The sequence below is a fragment of the Gymnoscopelus microlampas genome, assembly GCF_963454915.1.
Source record: "Gymnoscopelus microlampas genome assembly, chromosome: 17".
Taxonomy (NCBI): Eukaryota; Metazoa; Chordata; class Actinopteri; order Myctophiformes; family Myctophidae; genus Gymnoscopelus; species Gymnoscopelus microlampas.
The window spans coordinates 41,262,678-41,274,281 of record NC_139954.1 but is presented as its reverse complement, the minus strand read 5'-3'; the positions used below and the strand labels follow the sequence as shown (position 1 = coordinate 41,274,281).

At 40.7% G+C, this 11,604-nt stretch overlaps 1 protein-coding gene across 1 annotated transcript; it reads left to right on the top strand.

Moving 5' to 3' along the window:
• Positions 1-1,397: 1,397 nt before the first annotated feature.
• LOC311064446 (histamine N-methyltransferase-like) lies at positions 1,398-10,558 on the top strand (the record flags this gene model as incomplete). The annotated part of the gene is made up of 6 exons (XM_084084276.1): positions 1,398-1,531; positions 2,340-2,392; positions 3,339-3,446; positions 5,031-5,161; positions 6,045-6,138; positions 10,206-10,558. 6 exons carry the CDS (start codon positions 1,398-1,400, stop codon positions 10,556-10,558), a joined length of 873 nt encoding a protein of 290 aa, XP_083940402.1.
• Positions 10,559-11,604: the final 1,046 nt, after the last annotated feature.

Sequence of the window (11,604 nt, the reverse complement as noted above, 5' to 3'; positions counted from 1 at the left end):
TATCTATGTGGTTCCCCACTTGGAGAACCACTGAATCTCCCAAGACGGATTCTGCTAACGGCAGAGAAGAAGCTACCGTGGGAGGAAGTGGACAAAGAAATGGGAGGAGCCAAACCAAGTTCCTGTTTCTACCCAAAAAAGGAGGTGGTGCCCCCAGAGGCAAAAACTAAATCTAGGGACCCCATTACCGAATGGGGTCCCAGATTGCAGTCTTATTGAGAAAGCATGTTGCTGTTGGGTGGAAACCTTGTACATGTACGTCCAAAACCGTTACTTTTCAGGAAATGGGGAAAAAAAGTAACCTGTGTTCTAATGGATCCAGTGAAGTTATTATATTAAAAGGGAATTTTGGACCACAGTTTTCTTACCTTTTCTATGATATGATTTCAATCTCAAGATTTCATTCTCGTCTAGCGAGACTTCTGGTGGGGTGCATTCAAGACAATCACATTGCATAGTGTTCTGTCACTATAGTATGAACGTCAGATTCGTCCAAAAAGAACGTAAAAAAATATGGGATCTAGCGCAAGGCCTATTGGCGCGCGTTTAGCTGTGCGGACCTGGGATGGAGTTATGGCATTTTTCTACTGTACCATTCATCCTCGGATATCATAACATCATAGAAACAGTATGAAAACCGGGCCAAAATTCCCCTTTAAGTCACAAGCTCTTGTTAATACAGCAATGTTTTCAACTTTTGTGTGACACTGTAGTTAGTATGACAAAGTAGCCTGTTAATTTACTGGGACCCATAAAAAGTTGAAATATGGAGATAAGAGGTTTCTGACTGCCCGACAGCACCGTTGTGCAATCCTGTCTGTGTGGGACGAGACAATAACACTGCTGCAGCTGCAACTCTTCTCACACACTGTCTCTGCTTGGCCTTCGAATTCCCCCTCCACACAGTCCAGGTGATTACTTTTAATACTTCTTTAATTGCATGTTTTATGACAAAGATTCTCAAATAATAATAATGAATGGACCCCCATAACTCTGAAAGTGTACAAATGAAACCTGTAAGGGTCCATTTGGTTATTGTTGCTAATGCTATGTTTGTATTGGTATGTCTGCTCAAGCGATATTCCTTCAAGTGAATATAAATCCCTATATTTCATGTGACTTCTAAACAATGGTGCCTAAGCTCTTTTATACTTTGGCTATTTGAAAATAACCGATCTACAAGCTCACAACACGTTGAATTGCAATGCATGCGCTTGCAGATCTGCTGTTTTCAGAAAACATTTTTAATTATTTTTTATGATTACTTTATTATTATTGTCAACAAATACCAAAATAATTTGAACATTTTGAAACTTTTAAGCTGTACTGACATGTACAAAGTAGGGACACCAGAGTTAATGTGGTTAATAATGGGTTGCTTGCAGGTGTCTGTAATAATGGCCACAGAGGAGAAGCAGGCTGGCTATGGGGGCCGTTATGCTCAGGGCTTCCAGTTATACGTGAAACAATCGCAGGAACACAAGGCCATCCTGCAGTGTTTGGACTACGTCCTGCCTGGAGAGTTTGAAAGGTAATGCAGGACTGGGAAGTGTACTATAGCCCCATAAGTGTGTTGCATTGTTTATGTTTGTTTATTACTCATGTCAAAAGACCTCTGAAATATGTGAGCAATGAGCATCACAATAATATAAAAACAGAATATATTGTTAAAATATACATTAATAGATACAAGAATGTGGTTGGTAATTTAATAAAATGCACGTGTGTACTGTATGTATACAGACTGTCTGTCCTACTATCTCTTTGTCTCTGTGTCTGTCTGTCTGTCTGTGTGTGTGTGTGTGTGTGTGTCTCTCTCTCTCTCTCTCTCTCTCTCTCTCTCTCTCTCTCTCGTAGCTTGTAGATCGTCTATTTTTACAATATTTATCTGTGGAATCAAGTCAAACTAAATGTAATGCCTCAACTCCTACATTCCAAGTGCTTGTCAGGGTGGGGGGTCCCCAGTTCAAATATGAACCTTTTGTGGGGGGATCGCGGCCTGAAAAGGTTGACAACCACCGATGTGGATAACTGTAATGCATTTCACACAACCAACCTCACATTAAATCACGCTTCCCAAATTAGTATTCGTTTTTGTGATCAGATTACAGGTGTCCCATTTCATGTAATCCTCTGCTTCAAGTGTGAGCACAGTTCTATTCAATAACTAAGGCGTGTTAATGGACGCAATAAGATTTCATAAACGCTTTTATTACCGAGCACTTACTGCTTCCAAATGGAATAAATATGGTAATCACCCCATTTCCTCCAACTAATGGCACACTGTTTCTCGGCTGAATTTGCCTAATGAATATTACATTTCTCATTTCTCAAAACAGGATTGGAGCTGGTAAATCCCACCTGCATGTTCTTGGTGTTGGGAGTGGTGCAGGTACGTAAGTCTACTGTATAACAGTTTATCTGCAGTACTTTGTAGTAGCCGTGTTCACCGACAATTCTTATGTTGTACTCAATGTAGACGTGCTTTCAAGAGATTGCAGTGTGCGTGCGCGCGCGTGCCTGTTAAATTGTGTATATTTGTGCGAGAGTGTGCTTTATGGGTGTGTGTCCATTCTCTTATCTCTTATATTTCACAATTATTGCGAAATGAATGTCCTCAAACCTGGCAAGAGCTTAGGATTTAGTGTACTGGAGATCAGATAAACCTTTATTGATCGCCGCCGGCGGGAGAATTTCTGGAAAGGTACTTGAGGTGAATAGTATAGTATAATGAATGTTTGAGTCGGGTGCTTGGGTGGCGCAGGGCAGTGGTTCTCAAAGTGTGGTCCGGGGACCCCGACTGGGCGGACTTGAGTATCGAAATCAGTTTTTTTTTTTTGATTGATTGAATATTTTATTAGACATAAATGTACAGTAAGACATTAAGACTAAAAGGATAACACAAAAGTTTGTTTCCATTGTGGTCCTATGTATTCAATTCATCAACATAGAATACACATTAACACAATAGGACAGACCGACAGACCTATTCATTTATTTATTCATTCATTCATTCATTCATTCATTCATTCATTCATTCATTTATACATTAATTAATTAATTAATTAATTACTTAATTCATTTATATATTAATTAATTCAATTAATTAATTGCTTCATTCATTCATTCGTCTTATCTTTGCCCCATGGCGGCCTCCACTGTTGAAGAAAACCACTTTTGAATGGAATTGGATTGTTGCAGCCTACATTTTAAATGAGTGACAGAACAGATGGCTGGAGGGGAAAAAAGCAGCAGTTCTCTGTGAGTCCACCACTGTGCTGGTCTGTGAGCCACTGACCCGGATCCTTAATGCTTTTCTCATTCATTTATCATTATAGGGGAGATCGACACCCAGGTGCTGTCTGTTTTGCACTCCTCGTTCCCTGCTATCCCCATCGCTGCCGATGTGGTGGAACCCAGCACTGAACTCACAGAGCAGTTTAAAGGTACTGTACACTACAGCACTCCCATTTCAAAGCACCGTCCATGAACTCATTGAAACATTTGTCACTTAACCACTTAGTGAAACCGACCTGAGCTGGCTCTGAGTCTGTACCAAGGGACTAGCATCCGGGTTGTAAATTGAGGCTACAGTATATAGGAAGTGACGGTTCACATGAATGGCCTGTATTCTCGCTGTTTCACCGCTGTTTCACCTCTGCTGGTGTCAGAAGCAATTAGGCTCTATTCAAGCAGATGGGTTTTTGCCAAACTTTACACTTGATTTTATTACCTCAATAAACATTGTCATAAATACTAAATGCTTCCAGTCGCTAGTTTAAAGTCTTCTTTCAATCTCCACGATATGCGTTTTGGTAAATTATGGTCCCATTTATTTTAAAATTGATGATAAAGTAGGGTATGCTGTAGGAGGGGCGTGGCTACCTTGTGATGATTTTGATTGACTAGTTACACAACCAATTGCATTAATTCCCCACCCCCGCTCTGGTCCCAACCAATAGCATTCATTTCCGAGTCCATTTTTCGGACCGTATATAGAAAGATGGCGGATTCGCTGAAAAATACACTTAATTTACGGTCTGTAAAGTCTATGGGCGTAACGCTGTCCATATCTTTTACAGTCTATGCAATGTACTAGGTCTGCTCTCATTTCCATCTACGCCAAATCTCTTTACCAGAAAATAGCCAAGCTCACAACACGGAGCAACATGACGTGTTGTGAGCTTCTATATAGACGAAGCCACCCTGGCGCAATCATAAGTGCGGTCTCAGAATGCACACCGCAGCAGGAGTCTGACACCGCAGTGCTCTGTGGATTTGTCTATAGATCAACTATTTCTGGGGAATGCTCCCCCAGAATAGAGTTTGTCCTGACTTTTACTCCTTTACTCTTATTTAACTAACTAGACCATACCCGGTCGACGCATCCGTGGGGGGATATACGCACATGATCTGGCAACCCGGGAGGCAGTTTGTCCCATAGCTGGGCAGCCGCAGCTATGGGACGACATTCTTTGACACAAAAACGCTAATAAGAAGCTGAGATTTGATGAAATTGAAAAACGGGCTTCACAGTTAAGTTCAGATGGTAATGGTCAATGGCTGTGTGCAAAATCAGAGCAATTGGTCCAGCCAGTGGGGAGAACCGGGTAGCTTCACCACCACCACCACTACAAACGCACAGAGGTTACTAGAATTATAGTAGGATACTGTTGTCTTTATGTTTTTAATATTATTATAATTATTATTATTATTGTTATTTTAAGCACTTTTGCAAATGATTGTCAACCCATTATTAACACAATGATGTTAAAGAATTGAATTTCAGTTAAAATTAAATTAATTTAATAGCTAAACCCATCTAATAATATAATATAGTATACTATAATATAACATAATTCATGTAATTCTGTCATGTCATTCATTAAATATGTCATTCACCATGACATATTTAATATATAAATATTTAAAGATAATGTTTACTATGAACAATAATGATAAATAAACGTACAATTGTTTTACAATAATTCTGTTTGTGATCAGATGGTATATTTCCTTCCTCTCCGCAGCATTGCTGGCAACTATTCCCCAGCTGCAGAAGATGCCGTTTGCGTGGCACACCATGACATGTGCAGAATACGAGAAGAAGGTCAAAGACGAGGGTGAAACCAAACCATTTGATTTCATACACATGGTTCAGGTAGGCTATAGTGTTCTGTTAGCATGCTTCGTAGATATTTTATATTATGCTAATTATGTTAATACTAGACCATACCCGTCGGCGCAGCGCATCCGTGGGGGGATATGCGCACATGATCTGGCAACCCGGGAGGCAGTTCGTCCCATAGCTGGGCAGGCCCGTAACCATGGCGACAGTGTTTGACAGAAAAACGCTAATAAGAAGCTGAGATTTGATGAAATTGAAAAACGGGCTTCACAGTTGCGTTCAGATGGTAATGGTCAATGGCTGTGTGCAAAATCAGAGCAATTGGTCCAGCCAGTGAGGAGAACCGGGTGTCTTCACTCACGTACTCACCACCACTACAGAGGTTACTAGAATTATAGTAGGATAGTAGGATAGCACAGATTTACTCATACATATTTACGCATTCTTGCATTCACACACGCATGCACACATGCTCGGGGACACACACGCACATACACATACACACAGATTTTAACCCATTAAGACCTGAAGCCGATTCAACAAATGCCTTCTATATCAATAGTTCTCAAACATTTTTGTGCCAAGGAGCCCCAAAATGAGTTTTGTGGAAAAAAAACTATGCATATATATTTATAGTTAAAATCTAAAATGACACAGATACTTTGAGTTAAAGTTCACCCAAAAAATACCATTTTTTCTATCAATTACACACCCCATGAAGCCTTGATTTCATGGCGATTTTTTTTGTTTTTGTCGCATTCCTAAGCCAATAATTTGATGTCTCCTACTGACCGATGACCCGGTCATCAAATTATTGGCTAAGGAATGCGACAAAAAAACAAAAAAAAATCTCCAAGGCATTATTTGAACTACTCCTTTAATGAGTTAAATGTGCCCACGGCCATGTGTTGAACAGATGTTGTATTACGTGGATGACTATGCCGGCACCATCAAGTTCTTCCACAGCCTTCTGAAGGAGAACGGAAAGCTGCTCATCGTTCATGAAGGAGGTCAGTAGGTCTAACGCTTCAGATTCAGAACACACTGTCTTGGCCGTCTGCCCAGAGAAAACACCACACCAAGTACTTAGTGTATATACTGTACAGAATATCGTTGCTGTCAGGGCAGAAACCTCTCATCTCCATATTTTAACTTTCTCCGCAAATTAATGCCCTACTTGGTCAAGTAACCGGAACGCTCGCCCCAAAACACACAGATTTGTGTGTTATATTCAAACGTTTTCTACATTTTTCACGATTCTTGTGACAAAGTGTCACGTCGCGACCCATTTTGAGCTTGTAGATCGGCTATTTTCAAATAGCTGATGAGCTACAAGCTCATTAAAATCAAGGCTAAAGTACCGTAGTTAAACTCTGGGCGGGACCAGAACACACTTCGGGATAGGGATGGAGCTCGTTAATTTTTATTGTTAATGAGCACCTTATCGAACCTGCTTATCGAACCGAGCTTTTATCGAGCCCACTATCGATCTTTTTCTATTATCAAGAAAAAAGACGTGAGGCGAAAAATTCTGAACAGAACCGGTATCTTTTTTTATTGGCCAGTTGTGACAGTGAGTTTGTGGCTGACCACTATCTAAAATTAAATGAAGATGACAAAAGTAAAAAATATTTTTGCCTATCATTAAAACAACCATTCATATAATGTGCAATAAGTGTTAAATGGCTTTATATTATGAATAGTACTGTAATAATTACTATAAAATCTCCATGTCTCTTCAACTTTTTATAAACAAAAAATGCATAGTTATTTTTTCTATTCTTTTTTCTTTGTTTTAACCAAAATATATCACGTGCACTGCATTTTACTAGGGCATTCAAATACAGTACTTTTCTAACAGACAGAAGGCAAGTGACCTTTTTACTTTTGGAAAATAATATTGAAGAAACGGTTAATGTGTGTACTGTCACTTTAAAAGCGCAATGTATACTTCATCGTACGACGGTGTCACGCACCAAACATGGCCGATCTCCAAGCTCACACTGCGTCTGTTCGCACCACGTTGTGAGCTTGTAGATCTGCCATTTTCGGCAACGATAGACTGAGGGACGGACAGCGCTGTTTGGCACAACTTGCAGCTATCAATACACTTTTAGACCAACATGTTTGTGCCAGCGTGGGTGATTAGATTTATTTCTTGATCGCCTCTTGTTTTGATAGTTTAGACATGACGTCATGGGCCGCTACACTCGATAACAGGCTCGACAAGCCTAAAGCTTATCGAAAACCGGGTCTCGATAAATTCATGCCCGGGTATATAATGGACCCGGTTTTCGAGCTCCATCCCTACTTCGGGAACCACTGCCTTTCAGGGAAACTTAAATAGATAGCTGTTCTCATCCCTATCTTCTCTGTGGTCTGCATCAGTGGGACCACTTTGGTTGCACGGAAAGGTTACCAAACCAAGCTGAGATGCCATATCTAAGACTCTCTTTACAACATAAATACTGTATATCGTCTCTGTCGGGCAGAAACCTCATCTCTATATTTTAACTTTTTGTGTTTTTTCATAAATTAACGCCCTAATCTATCATACTACAGCGTCACACAAAAAGTATCAAAAGTAGCCGATCCACAAGCTCGAAATGCGGTGTGAAGCGACGTGTTTTGAGCTTGTAGATCTGCTACTTGTGTTACTTTTGAAATTTGAATCCTGAAAAGTATCTGTTTTGGACATATGAGGTTTACACCCGACAGAGACGATATGTGATAATTGAAACGAAAGATGCTACAGAGGTGTGTTCAAAATCCTGCTAAATATGTTTTTTACACTTTGAAAGTTAAAGTAGGATGTGGGATTTTGCTGTGCAGCTAAGTTACATTACTGAGATATACCATACTATTTGAATTAACTACTGTTTTGTTTTTTCAATATCAACTTTTGTCAACATTAAGTCAAAAATATCATTTTGGGATATTTAAGCCATTAAAATGTCAATTATATTGTGTTTTCAACCTAATCAAATTGATTTTTATATCTCCTGACTTAAAGAGCCCGTAAACATTACATTTGTGTCAGACCACAGAATAATATGTTATAAACCACCCAGCCAAATTAGATTGATAAAGAAAATCATGAAAAATAAGTTGTAGTTAACTGCATTGATTGTGGAGGCGTGTCCACTGAAGTCAGTGAAAGAATTATTTTTGGCAAAAGATGGCGTTGCACTGTATGGTATAGCATAACACATTGGTTCTCAAAGTGGGGTCCGGGGACCCCCAGGGGTCCTTGAGGGAGTTCCAGGGGGTCCCCAGCTAAATGATAGATTAGGCACCAAATGGACCCTTATGGGTCTGTAACTCTGAGAGTGTACACTCTCAGAGTTAAATTGACATAGATTTTACAATATAAATTGCGGTCCAAGTGATAGAAATGCCATTAAATGGGGTTCTGTAGATTAATGCATGTCAAACTGGGGGTCCTTGAAATTAAAATGGTTGAGAATCACTGATAGAGCTAAAAAAAATCTTCTCGTATGGGGGTCCCTGGCATATCTTTTGAAATGGGGGCCGCGGGCTAATAAGTGTCAATTTGGGGGTCCTTGACATGAAAAAGTTTGAGAACCACTGGCATAACACACTGGCCAAAAAATGGCCGATGCACTCTAGGGTATAGCCTCAGAAGGCTGGTGTACCTTGGCAGAAGACTGGTATAGTTAGGAATTATGCCATCAGTGACATCACTGAAACTCACCTGAGCATGCAGGGCCGGAGTGGGACTCCAAATCTGTCCGGGAGATACACGCCCACCCAGGCCACCCTGGGCGCGAATAACAGGTGCGCGCGAAGCGCGCGTCGTTTTTTTTGGGGGGCCCTTTTTTTGGGGGGCCTTATTTTTGGGGGGCCTTACAAAAGGGGGGCCTTTTTGGGGGTTAAAGGTAGGGGGGAGGCCCACAGCTGCACTGAGCTGCAAGCAACACTGACTGCATTGAATTGAAATTGACTGTGGTTGGCCTGGCCTGAGCTTAGGAGAGATTTTTTTTTGCTGCATCACTTAAGCGCCGCGCTGGCTGTGGATGGCTGGCCTGATCTGATATTTTTTTTTGATGAAAAAAAAAAAAGAAAATTTTTTTTTTTTTTTTTTTTTTTTTTTTTTTTTCAGCAGGCCACTAGAGGGCAGGCCACCGGGAATAGTCCCGGTCCTCCCGACGGCCAATCCGGGCCTGTGAGCATGTCATCCATCAGGTGAGGTGTTTAGCCCCACCCAGAAGAACTGTTCTCTGCAGGAAATGCCCAAAACGGACTCACTACTGAAATCAAAATACAAATGAGATTTCCGGAGGGAGGGGTTTACCAGGCTATGGCAAGGCATCAGTGCCGTGCATTCCTAGTCTCGCATATAGCCAGATAATCAGAGATCTCTCGCCTCTCTGCATCATCTGACTACCACTGCCAGTGTTGATTTCGTCGACTAAAACTATGACGAAAAATGTTCGTCGACTATCTTTTTTCACTGACGAAAACAAAATAAAAACTAAATAAGAACTAAGCTATGACGACTAAAACTAAGACTAGATATATTGACAATTTCGTCAACAAATAAAAACTAGACTAAAATGTTTGTGAGGGACTAGTGGAGAAGAGATCCAGTAGAACTAAAAGACAAGTCATTTTATGTTTGGTTGCGCTCGGGTGTTGTGCTCTGAAAATAGCAGATCTACAAGCTCACAACTCTGTAGATCGGCTATTTTCAGCATGCAAACAAGTATAAAATCAGCCATTACGACGCCATCAAGGCACCGCCAAAACACATTTTAGTCGACTAAATCAACTGTAGATTTAGTCGACTATAATCTTAGGATATTTAGTCGACTAAAACTAGGCAAAGACTAAAACATTTCAGATGACTAAAATATGACTAAAACTAAATGGAATTGTATTCAAAAGACTCTGACTAAATCAAAATGTGCTGTCAAAATCAACACTGCTGACTACGCAAGACTAGTACATTCCTAATAGGAAGACCAAAGGTCTTTCCTAATCTCCACACTGGTCCCCGCCCCAGCCCACCTCCCCTCTGTCTGATGTTCTGCTTCAATCTCACATCCATCCATAGCCAACACTGGCTGGGACATCCTGTGGAAGACCTACAGGAAGGAGCTGTGCACCAAGACCATCTCCGACTACCTCTCGGCCGGAGACATCGAGGTCCACCTGAAGAGCCTGGGCCTCCAGTACGTGGAGCGCGTCATCCCCAACACCCTGGACATCACCGAGTGCTTCGCCCAGGGCAGCGAGCCGGGGGAGCTGCTGCTCGACTTCATGACGGAGCAGGACCACTTCCACGGGTCGCTGACGCCGGAGCTCCGCGCGGGCATCCTGGACCTGCTGCGCAACAAGTGCAGCACGGTGAAGGACGGCAGGGTGCTGTTTGACTGTAGCTTGAGCTGCATAGTTATCTCAGCTTGAATAGTACTGATGTTTTCTTTTCTTTTTTTAAATGCTATGTTTATTGAGCACTGTGGTCACATTACAGGGGATGTACCTGTACATCAAAAATAAAAAATAAAAATACTTTTTTTTCTAGTACAGTCATTCTCTTTGTACTATTTGTTTAGTACATTTTTTCATTGTCTCCTTCCCTCCTACCCTCCCACTGACCCTTCCCAAGGATCCGTCCACCAATAGGCGTAAAATAACAACAATATAATGGCAGTAGTACCTAAAATAATATTAATCATCCATTTTTTTAAAACAAACAAATACCAACAAACATTTAAAACAAAAAAAACTATCAAAAGTTTTACACTAAATAATAAAGTAACCAAAATAAGGCTTTCTGAGAGGCTAATTCTATTATAGAGGCACTTTTCTTTTGCACTGGACTTATACATTTCTGTGCTGTTTTCTTGAGTATTCTCAGATGCCTTATTTGCTTATTGTGGTGGACAAAGTAGCCTACTCAACGCCACTACTTCAGTCAAAGTATAGATAGCCTGCACAATTGTCAAACATACTCAATATTCTCATTCTAAAAACTTACAAATGCCAAATCGCTATGAAATGTATACATTTTGTGATGTTGCAGCAACAAAGCACCATCACAGACGGAACACTTTATACCACCATATGGGACGGGTTAGACTGAGGGGTGTCATTCAGTTATGATCCCCAGTTATATTCAACTGGGGGACGACGACGACAAAACTTAACCACTTATACCCCATCATTTGGGTAACCGGAGTCCCTCAGGGCTCAATACTGGTGTATTTTTCTGTTTTCTGTTATTGTAGGGAAAGTTTTCTACCCCACAATTACATTCATTGTGAACTAATAAATGGGTGATTTTGACACGTTTGTGCTACTGTTCAGCATATAGCCACCAGATGGTGGTAACGGTCTGAAGATGGAGGCAAATGTTATACTTTTACTCCACTACAATTAGTTGACAACTTTATAGTTACTAGTTACTTAGTAGATTTGGATTATTATTACAACATTACATTAACCACTTC